This window comes from Mastigoproctus giganteus, chromosome 7, assembly GCF_048544385.1.
Source record: "Mastigoproctus giganteus isolate SK-2022 chromosome 7, ASM4854438v1, whole genome shotgun sequence".
NCBI lineage: Eukaryota > Metazoa > Arthropoda > Arachnida > Uropygi > Thelyphonidae > Mastigoproctus > Mastigoproctus giganteus.
The window spans coordinates 60,156,854-60,176,718 of NC_143581.1; the positions used below are offsets into that span (position 1 = coordinate 60,156,854).

The window sequence follows — 19,865 nt, forward strand, 5'->3', positions numbered from 1 at the left end:
ATTATCAAATTCCAAGACTCAACACCATTTCAACTGTTGGTGGAATGAGGAATGCACAAAAGCATAGAAAGAAAAAAATAAAGCATGGAATTTATTTCGTCGAACTCCAACTACAGTTAATCTTATTAACTACAAGAAACTAAAGGCAAAAGCGTGTCTCATTCAAAGACATGCCAAGAAAGATTCTTGGACTCAGTTTGCATAAACTATCAATAGAAACACGAACCCACGATTAATATGGAAGAAAATTAGGCAGCTTTCTGGGAAGTTTCTAACTGTTCCTTCCCCAATTCTTTCCTGCAATGGTCTAGACGTCTCTGCTCCTCTGGATATAGCAAATGCCTTAGGCAAAACCTTTGCTCATGTCTCAGCTGCTTCCACCTACATTCTGGAATTTCAGAAAACTAAGACCACCACAGAACAGAGACACATCAACTTTCGAACCTCACTGTTACTTCCATATAACCAGCCGCTCCAATACTGTGAACTTTTGCAAGCCATCAGAACAACATGCAACAGTGCTACTGGGCCAGATGGGATATGTTATGTTACAGCACCTTGATGAGAAAAACTTACAAATGCTGCTAGCCTTCTTTAACCGAATCTTCCTCGGAAATGTTTATCCCACTTCTTGGCACCATGCTACAGTTCTGGTCTTTTTGAAACCTGGAAAAGATCCCTCCAATCCTAATAGTTATAGACCATTATCTCTGTCCAGTTGCCTCGGTAAAATTCTTGAAAAATTGATCCACAGTCTTGACTCACTTGGATCATTGAAAGCGAACATCTACTAAATAATAGTCAGCATGGCTTTCGCCAAAACAGGTTCTCCTTTGATCTGATGATCAAGGCCGAATCTGAAATTCGCAATGCCTTTGTTAAAAACGAACACTTAGTTATGGTCTCCATAGATATAGAGAAGGCATTTGATACTACCTGGCATTATGGCATTCTCTGTGACCTCCATAATTATGGTCTAGGTGGCAACCTGCCTATATTTATTAGAAACTTCCTCAAGAGCTGATCGTTTTCATTTCAACTTCTGATATCAAAATTCCCTTTTTACTACGTTCTTGCAGGAAGAAGTACCACAAGGGTCAGTTTTGAGTGCAACCCTGTTTGCCCTCAGAATTGATTCCATCACAAAAGAACTCCCAAATACTGTAGAGGTGTACCTTTACGCTGACGATCTCTCTCTTTCTTGCCATTCTCAGAATATGAGATCTATTGAAAGGCAATTGCAGATGTCTCTCAATAAAGTACAAAAGTGGGCTGAGCTCAATGGATATTGTCTTTCCCAACAGAAAACAGTTGCAATCCACTTTTGCAATCAACGCACATTGCATACAGATCCTGAACTTCAGATATCAAATTCCACCATTCCAATTGTCAGCAATATCAGATTCTTGGGACTAATCCTGGACAGTAAGCAGAACTTCTTTGAGCATGTTAAATTATTACATACTACATATATCAAAAAGATCAACATGCTAAGAGCTTTATCTGCTCTGTCTTGGGGAGCAGATCATATGACTTTGCTGCTCTTATATAGAGCATTGATTAGATTCCGTTTAGATTATGGTGCTCCAGTTTATGATTCTGCCCGAAGGAGTGTACTACGTTGACTGGATCCTATTCAACATAATGCACTGTGGATTGCAATTGGTGCATATAGGACATCTCCAACTCATAGTCTATGCATTGAAGCTCATGAACTCCCCCTGCATCTCTGCAGAAAAATGCTGTTACTTAAATATGCAGCCAAAATACAGACTTGCTCTTTGCCTCCTATTCAGCCATACCTTTTTAATCAACCATTAGTCAATCTCTATAGAAATATACCAAGTAAAATCCGACCAGCTGGCCTACGGCTCCTTGAAATATCACAGAACTGGAATGTTCCTCTCCGCAATAGGCAACAGATAAAGAGTTACTCTCATCCACCATGGACCCCATTTCCTCAACTGACCTGTGATACTTAATGGGGAAGGAATTGCCTACAGACACTGAATGTGCAACAACTCCATGCCTGCCATATTCAAAGCTGTGCTGACTTTTTTGCCAATATATACAGATGGTTCCAAATCTCTTTCAACTGTTGGAGCAGCAGCAGTGTTTCCCTCTGCTATCATATCAGGTTCTCTTCCACCTGAGTATAGCAACTTTTCAGCAGAACTGTATGCAATACAATTAGCTCTAGAAAATTTGACTCTATACCCATCTTCAAAATATATAGTTTACACTGACTCTCTCAGCTCAATTAGAGCAATGCAGAATCCCTCTCAAAAGAATCACCATGCCGACCGAGCTAGCCGAGTGGGTAAAGTACCTGCCTGGCAACCCAAAGGTTGCGGGTTCGATTCCCGCCTCGGGCTTGGATCAAAAGTACTGCAAAAACCTTGGGAGGTGCAATATGGCCACAGAAGCCGATGCGCCAACAACTACCAAATCAAAAAAAAAAAAAAAAAAAAGAATCACCATATTTTAATGAAAATCAGGATAAAGCCGATATGACGATGATCAATTTGCAATAGCAAATTGATCATTGTCAACAACTAGTGAAGTTTTGCTGGATTCCAGCATAAAAGGAAATGAACTGGCTGATATATCTGCTAAAAATCCATCAACCTTAGACTTAACCTCTGTTTTCATTTCAGCTTCTGATTATAATATCATAATTCACACAGCATACTGTGGACAGAGCTATGGCATAAAGAAACAAATAACAAACTTTTCCAGTTGAAACAGGACCCAAAATTATGGCACTCATGCATTCAGACAGTTCAGTGAGAAGTGGTACTCGTGCGGATTAGAATAGGGCATACCCATCTGACTTGCCTCCATCTATTCACAGGCGATGATCCTCCTCAGTGTTCACACTGCTCTGAACATCTAACAGTCAAACATATTTTGATTGACTGTCCACACTATCAACCACATCGTACTTCAGTACTTAAAAATCTGGCTAATCTTCAAGCACCGTTACATCATATCATTGGAGAGGAGGCAAATATTAAAGAACTTTTCTGCTTTCTGAAACAAATTAGAGTGTATAATATTTTATGAATAGGTTTCAGAACTGAAATGAAATTGAAGTGCTTCATTCTTAATTATTTTCTGATATTCCTATGAATAGGCACACTATAACCATAGCAGCTAATGTGCCAATAAACAACCATACCACACACAAACTAACTGGCGGACATCCCGCGAATTACGGTCTGGTCCAGAAAATTGTGATATAGTGGAATTTCGATTATTCAGAATTTTATCTGAAATCCAGTAAATTGAGGTGCGTGAAATCGAGGGGAAACATTACTGTATTTCTTCACAGCGTACATGTAGTGCATACGTGGGAAACAACAGGTGGTGCCTGACCCTAACACTATGCACACTGTTGTTTTTTGTACTTATGAATGATATTGATGGGGTATATCAGGCTTAATGTCTAGTTTGCAGGTGATACTAAGGTTGGCAGGGTTGAATGACAGTAATGATGGCATGCTGCTGCTGCAACAAAACCTAGAAAAATTAGGCAGATTTACTGAGAAATAGCAAATGAGGTTTAACATCGACAAATGCAAGGTACTGCATATGGGTAGCAGTAATTCCAGAGTAACATATCAGCTGTGTGGCACTACATTCAGAGTAGTGGAAATTGAGCCGACCGGGCTAGCCAGGTGGGTAAAGTGCCTGCCTGGCAACCTAAAGGTCGCGGGTTCGAATCCCGCCTCGGGCTTGGATCAAAGTACTGCAAAAACCTTGGGAGGTGCACTATGGCCACAGAAGCCGATGCACCAACAACTACCAAAAAAAAAGGTGGAAATTGAAAATGACGTTAGGGTAATTGTACAGTCAAGATATGAAGTTCTCTGAATAGTGCAGACAGAGTGCCAAGACAGCTCATGGGTTTTGTCAATGGTATACTGAAACTTTGCTAGTAGGGATAAGGCGGTCATTATCTCTTTTTACAAGGCCATAGTTAGGCAGCATCTTGAGTACTGTATACAGGTCTGGAGGACTCGCTTTAGGAATGATGTAGAGCTGCTGGAACAGGTACAGAGAATAGCAACAAGATTGTTGAGGGGAATAAAGCGGTGCTCTTACCAAGAAAGGCTTCAGTTCTGCAGATTTTGTCGTCTGGAGGTACCTGTGAGGTAACCCGATTCAGTTGTTTAAGGTTTTGAATGGCTTGAGCAAACTTGGTGCTGATGGGATTCTTCCTCATGCCCAGACTATGCATATGAGGGAGCATAAATTGAAATTGAGAATGGATGTGCAGAAGTTTTCTTTCAGTCAATGGGTTGTTGATTGCTGGAACAGGCTTCCATCCATTGTTGTGAAAGTGGATAATTTGAATAAATTCAAAGAACCATACAAATTATTGGAGGGGATGGATAGTTTGAATTTTTTTTTTTTTTTTTTTTTTGCTGATGCTGAGACTTGTTTTCTTGAATCGTTATTAGTACTGATACTAATATCACAAGTGGCTTTCATCCAAATCTCTAGGTTCATTTTCTGCCTGCACCAAAGCTTGCAAGAATTGTAAAACAGTTATTAATCAGTCTGAATTAGTTTTTGAACAGCTAAGACAAGGAGCCTTGCTTCTTGCCCAAACGGTAGTTGACCTGATTGCATTCTACTTTGCTTAAAACTCTTGTATTTGACAACCTTGATAAACCACCTCCTTCCATTCCTAGTACATTCTATTCATTGTCTTCCATCAAATGGATGTCAGAAGAATTTTGAACAATTTGATTCCAAGAAAGCTCCAGGTCCTGATGGTATTTCCTATTCAGTGTCACCTTTTTAAACATTCTTATTCCACTGGCGTTTTTCTATCTGCTTAAAATTTACTCATATCCAGCCAATTTCTAAAAAGCATGACAAATCCATTGACTGCTAACTCCTAAATTAGCTTGTAATCTTCCTTCTGATCAGTGATCATCAATATAGATTCCATCAGTGTCGATCCACTGATAATATATTGGCTTATGTTACCCATATATGGACAAATTCAATGGAAAAGTTTGGTGAAACTCAAGCAGTGGCCCTTGACATTTCAAAGGCTTTTGAATTTGTTTGGCATAAAGGTCTTCTAAATAAGCTTCTATCTTGGGGATTGCTGATTGTTTTTTGTAATTGGGTATCCAGTTTTCTCTCTGAATGCTCACTGCAGGTGATAGTAGATGGCTCTCTGTTTTCTGACTTCTTCGCTAATGCTCTTGTTCTCCAAGGTTCCGTTCTTTCTCCCACTCTTTTATAATAATGACCTTCTTTCATTGACTGGAAATCCTATCCATAGTTTTACTGATGATAGCACATTGTATTCCACCTTTTAGTTTATAAAACCTTGCCTTGCACAAATGGCTTCAACTTCTCAAATATCCACTATGAATCCCTTAAATGCTGATCTCTAAGTAATTCTCCAGTGAGGCAAAGATAACTTAGTTAATTTCAGTCCTTATAAAACTTAGTCCTGTCTTATATTTCACAAAAAGGATTTATCTGTTCCTATGCTTATCTTTGATGACACTTAGCTTTCTAGACAAGATCATATAATATGATCGTGCTTCAACTGTTGGCTTTTGTAGTGAGCAGACATGTCTTCATAGTGCTCCTAGGAAATGCAGGGAGATCATAGTGATTAGATTAGGATTAAGGAAGTTAGATAATTTAAAAATTTATTTAATGTATTGTAAAGTTTATTTTGATATGTTTTATTTTTCTGTAATATTTTGTAAATTTAATTTTATATAATTTTTTAAAGTTCTTTCTGTGATATAGTAAATTAGTAAATTTAACAATGGTTGCAACAAGATCCACCTTAAACAATTCGTCAAAGGGTATTGTGACTTGTGCAGAAATAGCTAATGGTGATTTCTGGGTGAATCACAATTTCATTGTTTGCAGAACCTGTGGCATATATTCCAAGGTTGACCTAGTGGATAATCATAGCTCACCTGGCAGTTCTTTTCTTTGTCACAATTGTATGGAGTGTAACGATCTAAAGTTCAAATTTGGTGCATTGCTAGAAGAATTTGAGTCACTGAAAAAACAGGTGCTTTTCCTATAGAATAATGTAACTGGGAACTTATCAGGGACTCTAGTAACCTACCAAGTGATGCACTCCTGATTCAGGGGCCCAGTGCAAAATAACCAAGTGCAAACTGCTCTGGTTCAGAAGGGCTTAGTTCTATTAGAAGACTCCATTGTCAGGTAAATGGGAAATATTTTTTGTAATAAGGTTAGGTGGACTAGAACCAGGGTATGTTTGGCAGGAGCAACGATTAATGTCACCAACAGATTGTCAGATTTTAAGGGAGGTAAGGAGAATATTATTATTCATGTGGGGACTAATGATATTAAGCACACACAATCTGACAATTTTTTAGACAAATATAGGACCATGCTGAATAAAATCCACATCTTAGGTCAGAATGTCTGTGTCTGCAGTTCTGCCTAGGCACGATAGGAGGGTTTATATGCTGAAAGCCTTTGGATTAAATCAAGACTTGAAGGACTCTGTAAGGCTTTTTTTGGGAGGGGGAATTTTTATCAGCTTGGCCTGTACATGTAGGTAGAAGGAATCTGTTTTGTAGAGATGGGATACATTTAAACAAAGGTGATGCAAGAGTTTTTGCCAGTATCATTGAGGATACCTTAAAGATTCAGGGGAAACTGCTAGATTGGGAGGACAAGGGTAATATAGATATGCCTTTATCTGATAATATTGGTCAAAGTGATGCTTGCACATACCTTAAAAATTCTTGTTTGTTACCACAACAGATCATACTAGCAAGATGTTTTGAGGGCACAAATATTTTAAACGAGTGCATAACTAATTCCAGGGAAGCAAGCTTAAATAACTTCAAGGAGTATTAATGCAGGGTAATTAACTATACAAGAACACAAAGTATTAATTGTCTATACAATATGTCAAAAGTGTTGTCAATAAAATAAGTGAATTCAAACTACTAGTTAAGACAAGTAAACCTGAAATAATATGGCTTACGGAAACATAATGCCACCTGGAAATAGGGGATGATGGGTTTCAGTATGGTATGTACAATGTATTTAGGAAGGATAGGACAGATAGAAGGGGTGATGGGGTCACTATTGACTTGCCACTGCAGAAACCATGTTGATTCTGATCAATGAAAGGCCTGAAGAATCCGAAAAGATGCTAATGGCATATACCCTATAATTTTAAGGGAGGTGGCAAGTGAGTGCATTGAACCATTGAGGCTAATTATGAGAGTATGACTGGACTCAGGAGAGATTCCTTTGGAATCGAAAAGCTCATGTATCACCAATACATAAAGACGGTTCTAATAGTAGTGGAAAATTACCGACCAATCAGTCTAACTCCAGTAGTAGGGAAAATCATGGAGGCAATGATCAAGGGTGGAATTCAGGATCATTTAGATAGAAATGGAATTCTGAAGGATGGTTTTATAAAGGGAAAATCATGTTTAACAAATCTGGTTAGCTATTTTGACAGGGTCACTCATGAGCTGTATTTAGGGAATAATTTCGACATTGTTTATTTAGATTTCAGCAAAGCATTTGACTTGGTCCCACATGAGCAGTTACTTTATAAGCTAGAACAGGTTGGAATCACAGGGAATATCCTTAGGTGGATAGCAGGATGGCTTCAGTGCAGGAGGCAGAGGGTTGTGATAAATGGTTATTCCTCAGATTGTGTTAATGTAAGAAGTGGAATCCCCCAGGGATCAGTATTGGGACCACTGTTGTTTTTGATTTTCTTAAATGACATCGATGAAGGGATTGAGGGCATGATGTCTAAATTTGCAGATGATGTAAAGATCAGTAGAATAGTTGATGATCACTGCCAAGCACAACTTCTTCAGAGTGACCTAGATAGACTTCAGGAATGGTCAGAAAAGTAGCAGCTTTACTTCAATCTAGCAAAGTGCAAGGTCTTACACCTGGGGAACAGTAACCCCAAAATAACTTAAACATTTGGTGGAGTTGAGCTAAAGTCAGTAGTGGAAGAAAGGAACTTGGGAGTTACGATATGGTCAGACATGAAGTTCTCAGAGTATTTTAGACAGGTTGCAAGGTGAAGGCCCATGGTGTCCTATCGATAATTTATTGAATATTTGCTAGTAGAGATGAGGATGTCATAATCCCATTATATAAGGCTATTGATAGGCCACACTTGGAATACTATGTTCAAATAATGTTAAAATATGCAGACTGCACCTAAAAAAAAAAGACTGAGTTTCTTGAAAGAGTCCAAAGACTCGCCTGGTGAGGTCAGCAAAAGAGCATCCATTTGAGGGAAGACTTGGAATATGTGGGTTGCACAGTTTGGAAATGAGGCACCATAGAGGAGGCTTGATTGGGGTGTTTAAGGCTCTGAAAGGAAAGTAAAATGAATGAGGATGAAATTTTCACAGTTATAAATGACTCTAGAACTAGATTCTAGGCCATAACTTCAAGTTACGAGGGGGGGGGGGGGATGTTTAGACTCAATTGTAGGAAGTTTTATTTTAGCCAGAGAGTTATAAATTAGTGGAATAAGTTACTTACATGGGTGGTAGAGACTGATAGTTTTGGGAATTCAAAGGTCAGCTGGATAGTTACCTACATTATTTTTTTTTTATTTAATTTTTTATATTATTTTACTATTTTTACCCTTTTTTTTTTTTTTGCTGGTGCAGCATAAGCCTTAGGCTTCCTTGTTACCCTATGGCCATTGCTAATACTAATATCTATTAGGAATTATCCTGACTTCTAATCTCTCTTAGCATGAGCAGATCACAAATATTGCTTCCTATGCATCTAAAAAACTGGGTTTTCTCTTTCACTCTCTGCATTATTTTCTTCTAAAGAGCTACTCACTCTGTACAAATCTTTAATCCACCCTACTGTTGAATACTGTTCCCACATCTGTCGAGGTTTCTCCATAACTTCTCTCAGCCTTCTAGCTCCGTTCAAAAGAGGGCAGTTAGGTTAAGGTTAGTTAGTGACTCATCTTTTACAAAGTCTCTTCAATCGCTATGTCACAGACATACTGTTTCTGCTGCATGCCTTTTTTATAGATACTTCCGTAAACACTGTTCTTCTGGATTTGCTTGTGTAATTCTCTCTCTCTCTCTCTCTCGGGCGCCTTTGTAGCCAGGTGGGAAGGAGCAGCAGTGTGTAACACACGCTTCTTGATTAGACCGGGGTTCGAGCCCGTCACCACCAAATACGGAGGATGCGGAAAGGTCAGGGAATGACCACCGCATATTCTAGGAGCAATATGGCCTTAGTTGCTAATGCTCCTAAAAAAACCAAATAACAAACAAACAAACAAACAATCATCTCTCTCTCTCTCTCTCTCTCTCTCTTCCAAACGTGCTACAACAACTCATTATCCTTTTACTGTCCAACTTCAAATTCACAGAAACAACTTTTCTTCTTCCTAATCTATCCCTTCAATTTGTGTTTTCTGGCACAATTCCCCTTTGCACATATTTCCTGAAAATTACAGTTTACAGAAATTAAAGTCTAATGTCAGCAAGTATCTTCATTCATCTCCTTAATCTTCAACCCACACACATGGTGCTGAGTACTATACGTTCTAAGATTGCTTGTGTTTGGGGTTTTTATAAAAAAGAAAAGAAAAGAATGAACACCAAAATTACTTCTAGTAAATTTCACTCTGCTCTTCAATCAGTTTATCTGGCTCGGCCAACACTGTGGGATGTAAATTTCTTGCTTCCACCATTCTTCAGTGCATATGCTCGATTTTGCTGGTCAGTTTGAAGCATCAATTCACATCCATATTTGCATAAAATTCTGTATTGCAAGGTGTCATTTCCAGTGGATCAGACCCCCTGGCATAAGGGCATATACTGTACTGATCTTTATACCATTGACCATTTCTTTTAGTTTCCACTTATTCTGGATAACCCTTTATCTACATTTTCCCAAATGGGATTAATAAATTAATTTGACCCATTTTCCTACTGGTAAACAGGGAAATATTTTACCCTATCCTTTTGCAAATATGAATATATCCACATTTAAGTGTTTGTTCCTTTTCAGTTTTGAAAATCAGTTATATCAAACTTATGATATAACTGTTTTCAGCTGTGAATAATTCTTATTTATTAAAATTGTTTTTTAACTTGCTGATAAAGTTTCTTTATAGTACTCTTTTAACACCTTTAATTTTAGGTTAATGGTGACATTCCACAGAGAGTCAAGAAGGATGCTCATGCTTTAATACTAGAGTTCATTCGATCACGACCTCCTCTTGTACCTGTAAGTAATTTATTATTGTTAGTGAACATCCATCACCAATAATAATTAATTATCCTTCTGTCTGTTAACTTGTTAACCATCAAAGATTCTTTAATCATTATCATGTAGTTTTTGCAGTCTTTCTGCAACCGTCTTCTCTCTCCCTCCAGTTCTTAACCTGCCAGCATACATATGGGGACAGTAACTGTTGCCCTTCATTTTCCAGAACTTTCCTGCACAAAAAAAAAAAAAAGTTCAGTCCTGTTTAAGCCTTAAGTATCTTCAAGTCAAGTTCAGCTATTTTATTTGTTTACATTTGTGAAATGCAGTCAAAAGTCAGAATAGCACTGGCTGCTATTAAGCAAAGTGGTGGAGTTATTTTTTCATTAATCATTTCTGGACCTGGACTCTTTTTTTTTTTTTTTTGAGGAATTTAAAGGTTTACAAAAATTAAAGTACAAACAGGGAAGATTATCATTATTTTTTTTCTCTTTTGACTTGATATAGTTGAACACTAGTGTAGGATTATTGTAAAGAATAAAGTCAAAATTTTGAGGAGAAAAATTTTTGAAATGTTAAAAATCTATTTAAATATTAGTTATTTTTACCAAGTATGAGGAGAAAAATTTTTGAAATGTTAAAAATCTATTTAAATATTAGTTATTTTTACCAAGTAAAAAAAAAAAAAGACAACCATGTGAAATATTTAATTAGTTTTATTGGCATGAAAAGGACAAATTGATATACAATTATGTTTGAACAGTAATTGACTGTGTTTCAGATTTCTATGTTGACATCATCTTTGGACCTAGAACTTGGGTTCTATAAAATTATAAACAAGGAAAGTTAACACAGGCTGACTCTACATAACATGAACTCATATTTGTTTGACTTGAATATTAAAGAATTAGAATTTAAAAATAATGAATTGTCATTACTTTTAACCATATATATATCCTACTTGAGAGGATATACAGATACCTACATATTATAGTATATAATATACTATAATACCTGGCGCCTCCTTCCCACCTGGCTACGGGGTTCGAGCCCGTAGCCAGGTGGGAAGGAGCAGCAGTGCGTAGCACATGCTTCTTGATTAGAACCAAGAAAGCAAGCTTATACAGCATCGGCCAAAAAAAAAAAAAAAAAAAAAAACCCTTCCCATTTCACCCATCCATTCACTCCAATTGTTTGTCTAGTTCTGCTTTGAATCTATTTAAGCTGCCAACTTTTACAACAAAAGATGGAAGTTTGTTCCAGCAATCAACCACCCGCTGGCTAAAGGCAAATTTCTGCACATCTGTTCTACAACTGTCTTTCCTCAATTTGAATTTATGTTGCTTCAGGTGATTAATCTGGACAACAGGAAGAATCCCATCAGCATTGAGCATGCTCAAACTATTCAAGGCCTTATACACTTCAGTCAGATCACTTCGCAAGTGCCTATAGTCTCCAGAGACTGTAATTTAAAACTTAAGCCTTTCTTCGTAAGAGCAACCCTTTGTTCCATTCACTAATCTTGTTGTCCTTCTTTGTACTCGTTCCAACAACTCTACACCCTTCCTAAAATGTGCCCTCCTGACCGTATACAGTACTGAAGGTGTGGCCTGACCGTTCCCTTATACAAGGAGATAATCACATCCCTTTCTCTGCTAGAAAAATTCTTGTATATCATTGACAAGACACCATGAACTACTCTTGCAGACCATTTGCACTGCTCAGAAAACGTCTTCATATCTGACTGCATAATTATCCCCAGGTTGTTTTCATCCTCTACTTCCCTCAGTTTAGTACCACACAGTTGATATGTTACTCTGGGGTTACTGCTACCCATATACAGCTTTACATTTGACAATGTTAAACTTCAGTTGCCACCTCTCAGCCCATCTTCTCAACTTTTCTATATCCTGTTGCAGCAGCATACTGTCATTAACAACCCTGCTAACCTTTTGTGTCATCTGAAAATTTAGACATTAAGCCTGATATTCTATCATGAATATCATTAATAAATACAGAAAACAACAATGGAGAACACTGAACCCTAGAAGACTCCACTAATAACATTAGTCCACGAAGAGCAGTGACCATTGATTTACCACTCTGTCTTCTCCCACTCAACAATCCCTTTATCCATTACAGCAGTTTTCCTCCAATGCCACACTGCTCCAATTGTTGCAGCAGTCTTCCATGTGCAACAGAATTGAAAGCCTTCCTAAGATCTAAGTATATGATGTGACCACATCGTAGTATCCAATAAAATTAGTCAGATAAGACTTCCCCTTAACAAACCCATCCTGTCTCTGAACTATAACTGAAGCCTTGTCTAGATGATCCTACAGTGCTTCTTTAACCAGTGCCTCCATTAATTTCCCTGGAACAGAAGTTAAACTAACAGGTCTGTAATTATTTGTGTCACCCTTTGATCCTTGGGGTCATATTTGCACATCTCCAGCCCATGGGTACTTCCCCTGAGTCCAAGGAAGCTCTCATAATTATAGCTAAGGGTTTGCTTACTTACTTCGCTGCCTCCTTTAATATAACAGGATAGATCCCATTCACTCCAGGTGCCTTTCTTATGTTTATCTTCAATAATTTCTACTCCACTTTGCTCTGAGTTATTACAAAATCATTTAGCTCACTGCCAAAGTTTAATTCACCTCTGGCCTCCCCCCCCCACCCCCCAATAACTCCTCGTGTGTAAATGTAGATGCAAAATACTCATTCAGTTTGTTAGCTACCTGAGCTGGATCATCAACAGTTGAACCATCGATATCAAGTGGACCAATCTGATTCACCCCTTTCCTTCTAGATTTTACATAAGTAAACAACTGTTTGCTGTTTTTCTTTACATCCTTTGCTAAAAATTTCTCATAATCTGCTTTTGCCTGCCTAACCTCCTGTGTGACTTTATTACAGACCAGCTTATATCTACCATAGGCTTTTGTGTCACCTCTTAATTTATATGTATCCCATGCATTTTTCTTCTCTGCCACATTCTCATTTATTCAGCTAATATCCATTTAGGCCTAAACCTTGAACAATATTTCTGTTTATACTCCTGGACGACTGCATGGTCAGAGGAGTTCACAAGGTAGAGAGAGAGAGAGAGAGAGAGAGAGAGAATGAGAGAGAGAGAGAGAGAGAGAGAGAGAGAGAGAGTGAGAGAGAGAGAGAGAGAGAGAGAGAGAGAATACAAGAAACAGCACCGTATTCAGTAGTCATGGACTTGAACCCGGGTCACTCAAGACATGTACTTGTGCACCCGCACCTGACCACTCGGCTACGTTAGCCTAATTTTTCTTAGTTGGTATGAAAAGCCTAGTAGCTTCCAAGGTTAATTCTTTGAATGTTTCCAATTTAGAATTTGCTGTTGGTAACATTATCAGTTGGTCCCACTGTATAGAATTTTAAAAATTGTCTCAGACCACTGTAGTCACCTTTACAAAAGCAAAAACTCTTTCCTTTACCCCTGATGGCAGTTACCTGTTTGAGTAAATGCCATATCAGCACTCTGTGATCACTGCTACTTAGTGGTTCCTTTATCTGCAGATTTTCTTAATGCACGAGGAACCACTACTGATAATCAAATGAAGAGTATTACTCCCTCTAGTTGCCTCCCGAACGTGCTGCTGTAGAAAACAATCATCCAATAAATCCGCAAAAGCTTTGCTAGTGTGTGAGTGACCAATCCACAAGTTCCAGTCAATATCTGGAAAATTAAAATCCCCATTATAAGACAATCTGATTTATTGGCCCACTCTATTTATCTGTTCTGTTGTTCATTATACTATCAGAGTCATTTGGCCTATAACACACTCCTACTCTCAATTTTGCTTTCACAGTGCATATTATGTCACACCAAACTGACTTGACACTGCACTGTCCACTCATGTCAACTGACTGCACCACTTCCTTAGATTTTGTGTTTCTTAACTAATAGCATAACCCCCTCTTCCCTTCCTATCCTGTCTATCTTTCCTGTACTCCCAAAATTCCAATTTCTGCATTCCTTATATCTGTGTGACACCGTCTCTGATATTCCAACAGTATCTGCCTTTGATGTTCTGACCAATGCCTAAAATTCATCAAATTTATTTACTAAACTCTAGCATTGGTGTACACGCATGTATACATACGCCTATTCTTATTCTTAACTACTCTAACACAGCCCACGTATTTACTTGTTCTACGATGACTCCCAGCAGTCCCTAAAAACCCCCACACCTTGTTTTTCAGCCTGCTGCTCATTCCAATAGAAGCAGTAGAAGAATTACCTTCACCTCTACCAGCGGCTACTGTTAATGTATTAGTCAGTGTATCCCCCCCGAGCTTGCAGTTTTCTTACCCACCTAAAACTTCCTCGATAGCATCAGCAAATATTCTTGCACCCTTTCTATTTAAGTTAATCCCATCCCTGTAGAAGCATTCTCTCCTGTTAACAAGCACAGGAATTGAAAGAATGTTTACCTAAACTGTAAAACATATTCACTGGATACTCCAATCACCTTCATACCTACATTTCTGACCGCATTACACACAGCTTGGTTGGCCATAACTCCCGAATGCTTCCGACATCTTGTTGAATCAATGCCATGTCGGATAACTGCTGTACTGAGGGCAAAAGGAGGATCTACGAAGTATTAGGTAGGTGGTCATAATTCAGTGATCACTCAGTGTATATTAAAACACAAAGGTTTAATTAAGAAACTGAAATTTTAATGACATAAAACTTGCTTAGGTGAGTTTTTTTATGAAAATAATAGTAAATATCTATAATATAGGTTACAAGCATGAAACTACTAAGATCTTCACAAGGACATTTAACTAATAAATAAATGAAATGCTTGTGCTTACTAGGAGAAGCCTTATAACTTGATCATAGAGACAAAACTGTACAACACTAAAGAACATTAGCTACTGAAATGACAGGAAAGAATTACACACTTTGGAAACCAGATAATACTGACCAGGGAACTGGTTTTTGGTATTCTACTCTTCTCTAGTTTTTGAACAAGAGCAAGTAGAGGATAAGAATGAAGATATTGTAATACTTTCTAACCACTGGAATGCAGAATATTAATCTAATAGTAAACCAGTGATAGTACAATCATAGTTCAGATTTACGTGGGAGACACTGGGACTGAATAACTTGAGAAAATTACTTACAGTTAAAAATAAATGCAATCTTGATTATACCAAAACATAGGAAGGCAAATAAATAAATAAATAATTCAGACCCATACTCCTAAACATGAAATTATCAAATATTAGAAATGGTTGAAGTTGCACTGGTGGGAAATAAAATACAAACTGAAGTAAAATAATAGCTAAAAATTAATGGTATACTTAGAACTAGTTAATTGGGTTGAAAGAGCTTTCTAGATCTTCTGAGGTATTAGCTATGGCCGAGAACTTGATGCTATGATTTCTTTTGGTTTGGCAACTGCATTCTGTGGAAGGTTTTGAGAATCTCTTTTTCAGTCAGTGGTATGCCCTTCTAGGTTGCTGTATTTGGATATGGCCCCTGTTGATTTTTGACATGATTTTATTCTTGAGTGGATTAAAGATCTAACTTAATTTAATTGTACTGCTTGGTTTCTGTTGATGGAAATATCCCTCTAGCATCTGATAAAGAACACCCCTTTAAATGCATGGTCGGTGGAGAGAGCAGAAACTTTAGGTAAATCCCAAGAATGGCTATATTAGAGAGTGGGAAAGCTGGATCTGATTTATCCACTTTTCCGGATTGAACATCCTTGGAATGCTCCTGTATTCATTTTGAAAGCCTTCTATATGACTTCCCATATACACACCCCACATAAACATCTAGACTAGATTTTTGCCACAGTCAATGTACTAGACCAGACCCCTGGGATTAATGGATTATGCTTGGTATCTGATCATATTCTCGGTAGGCCTGGTCCTGGAAAAATATGCTGGCCAACCCCCCCCCCCCCCCAGCTGTCTTGACTGTTTTGCTATCTGTTTGTTAATCTCTGAATGAAAGGGATATGTGAGTTTCTGAATAGTAGCTTTACTTTGGTTGCAGTTGAACTTCCTCCTTATGGTTTTATTGGATGGATAGTAGTTTCTGATGGCTGTATTCCTGATATACACAAGTTCTTCCTATAGTGCTTGGGCCTTAACAAATGTACAGGCTCCCAAGATGTAGATCCTTGGGACTCCTGGCTTGGTTGAATGAGGGTGGCAAAAAATTGAATAAAACTCTAGGGTCTGTTGGTTTTCTATATATGGATCCTGAACAATTAGATTTTATTTCCAAGTGTGTACATTCAAGAAAGACAGCTTTGAGTTGGTCTCTATTTGCCAATTTACCACCTTGAAACTAATTTCACAATGAAAATTATTTAGATTATTAAAGATTTAGAAGTTATCCTTTGCATGACTCCAGATTAAAAAGTACTATCAACATGACAACACTTTTTTTTTTTTTTTTTTTTTGCAATGCTGGTAATCAGATCTTTGGGTACTGAGTATAATAAACTGAGAAATCAGAAATCTACTTCTAGTAGATTTCTGATTTTGGGTATTTCATAGGTTAATTATTATTATTAGAAATAATAATACACTTTACTAGTAGTATGCCTCTTTGCAAACAAAAAGGGGCCTCTGATGGGATAAAGACAGCAATGGCAAACAATTCTACACTTCTATTCATTATTGAAAGCAGTTTGACAGCATATGCTATCAGAGTGCATATTCTAGCAAGACAGCCATACCTATATATGGCTCAAATATCTCAACAGTGCCTTTGCATTATGGACACACTCCTATACTGAAAAGTTGTCCAGCTTGTCTCTGATAGAACCATCTGAAATGTCATGCAATACATAAATTCCCTTGCACCTCACCCAACTTAGAACATAAATACAACAACTGTAGAGATATAATCCACGAATGATGTCAACCACCTTATTTTACTAGTTACTAAATGGCTGTCAGAAAATGATATAGCCATAAATGGCTATATCATTTTCTGTAGGGATCATATACAACATTAATATTGCTTGTGTTCTAAAAGTAAATGAGTCAATATTTGTCTTTAGCATCTAATCATGCCTTCCTTATATGGATACCTGCTCTTATACATGATTTAAGCTAAATATATAAACTACTGGGTAGGGCACTTCCAGTGATGAACAATGTAGTTTATGTTATTTATTCATCCTTCAGGTATCAAAAAGAAAACTACCTCCAACTCCACCTCGACAACTGAGCCTTTATGAAAAATTAATGGCCTCCATAAAACAGCAACATAAATTAAAGCCAGTTCCTTCTAGAGATGTGGCAGGTAATAGTGCTTTATTTTATATTTCTTTTCAAAGAGAAGAGTTTATTTAATCCATAATGGCAGTATTTCTTTTTGTCTTGTATGTTTTCTTTCTTTCTTTTTACTTAAGTTTGTTTTACTGTGTAAAAATGTTTCGTTGTAATCTCCAATTACTAATTAAATGCACAAATATTCTTGTTCCTCAAAAACTTCATACATTTAAAGTTCATACCTTGGGCATAAGCCTGAAAGTTTGAGCCCACTAACAACATAGAATACCAAAATTTAACCAAGTTTTTAAACAATGACTACTGTACAATCTCTGAAAATTTTTGCCATTTCAAGTGGTTGTTTCAATGCTGATTGGCACTTCATTAGTAAGAAACTTTTTAGGAACTGGCTGGATATGAGCAAATTTCCAAGCAGAAAGAAAAACACCTTTGGAATAAGAAAGTGAAAAAAGGCAGCAAAGAACAGGAGTAAGTTCAGGAGCACAGGTTTTGAGAATAAGTGGAAAAATACCATCGTGACCTGGAGCTTTCTTAGCATCAAGATTCGTCAAAATCCTTCTGACATCCTTTTGACGGAAGATCACAGGAAGCATTGAATTGGAGCATGTTAGGAGTGGTGGGAGGTGTTTTAACAAGATCATTATTACATGAGTTGGAAGAAAAATGGGATGTTAGCAGGTCAGCTTTATCCTTGGCTGAAATGACAACAGAACCATCTGGTTTGGACTGAGGTGGGAGCAGAGATGGGCAAATGTTGCGGCCAATAGCTTTGACAAAAGCCCAAAATGCTTGGCTGCCATTAGGGCAAGAAGCAACTTTTCTACTCTAAGCCTATTCAAACTCTAATTTGGACTGATTAATAACTGCTTTACAATTGTTGCGAGCTTTGGTGTAAGCAGAAAATGAAACTGAAGAATTAGAAACAAGCCAATTACGATATGCAACGTTCTTCTTGAACAGCCTTAGCACATTTATTGGAAAACCAAAGTTTAGATAAAGGATGAGATTTTAAAGTGGAATGTGGGATGAAGGATTCCATTTCTACAAGAATAATTTCACTGACATGATCTGAGCAAATGTTGACATCAGAAGTTTTTAATCCGACCAAGGAAAAGAAATCTCGCAGGTCATCCCATTTTGCATTCTTGTAATGCCAAACAATACAAGGTTGGGAATAGCCATGAGATCAAGACTCCATTGGAGAAGAGACAATCACCAAGTTGTGATCTGAGGTGCTTAAAGAACCTCACTTCGACCGTGTACTTAGAAGGGTTTTTTGTGAGAAAAAGATCAAATGTGTTGGCTGTATGGTTAGGATTGTCCAGTATTCTTGTAGGTAAATGAACAATCTGTGCAAGGTCATTAGTAATTGCAAAAGCCTCAGCATCTCGACCTGCTGGGTCGGTGTGACTAGAAAACGGAAGCCAGCTGGAGTTGTGAACATTAAAATCGCCAAGGAAAATTGCCTCACTGTTAGGAAAGTTGGACTGGAGAAAGTAAAGTTGCAAAGAGAGGCAGTCAAAGAGCTCCAAGTGATTAGTGGAGTTGGGAGAATGGTAGAGACAACAGATGAATTTTACACAATGAGGTAGAGAGATTTTAAGCCAGAGAAGATGAAAAAGAGGAGATTCCAAATTACCAAATCTTTGACAGGGAATATCAGAACGGACATATGCACAAGTGCCACCTTTGAGACGAAAGGAATCATACAACGAATAATTTGGGCAGCTGAGATGAGCAGTATCTGTATCATCCGATAACTGGGATTCTGTCAGAAAAAGTACATGGGGTTTGGCAGACTGCAAGTGGAAATGGACATCGTTGAGATTAGAATTGAGACCACGTATATTTGTGAAATTAATTAGGAAGTGCTTGGGAGGTTTAGGTCTTTTTCACAGATAAGCTTGCTCTATTAGTTTGACAATTCATGGTGTATTCAATAGTAAGAAAAAGTGGGTGGGACATGCTGTATGAAGTAATAAAATTTTTGGATATGGCGTACACATGCTAAGAATATACCTAGATCCTTGACATGACGTGGCTTATGTCAGAGGGAGATTAGGGAGATTAACATGGGTTCCACCACTTCAAGCCTCCAATAAGCAAAGTGGTGGTATTGCCCCGGTTGATAAGAGTCATCTACCACCTAGTACTGCCTGGTAACACAGAGGGGCAGCATTCCTCCATGTGGTGTGGGCACCACACCTCGACCACTGCTTACATTGGTTCACCCCTGGGTTTCTAATAAAAGTTATAATTGTTTCCCCTAAATTATACCAATCAAAAATCTGCTCCTTCAC

The 19,865-nt window shown here is 37.8% G+C and overlaps 1 protein-coding gene across 2 annotated transcripts in view; it reads left to right on the forward strand.

The window, feature by feature from the left end:
- The window catches only part of LOC150082942 (protein spire homolog 1-like), a 295,803-nt gene that overhangs the window by 214,730 nt on the left and 61,208 nt on the right, over nt 1-19,865 (forward strand). For both annotated transcript variants that reach the window (XM_090376924.1, XM_090376923.1), the window contains exons 7-8: nt 10,195-10,281; nt 17,458-17,575. In XM_090376924.1, coding sequence (XP_090233050.1) covers nt 10,195-10,281; nt 17,458-17,575 — 205 coding nt within the window. The remainder of the gene's footprint in view (nt 1-10,194; nt 10,282-17,457; nt 17,576-19,865) is intronic.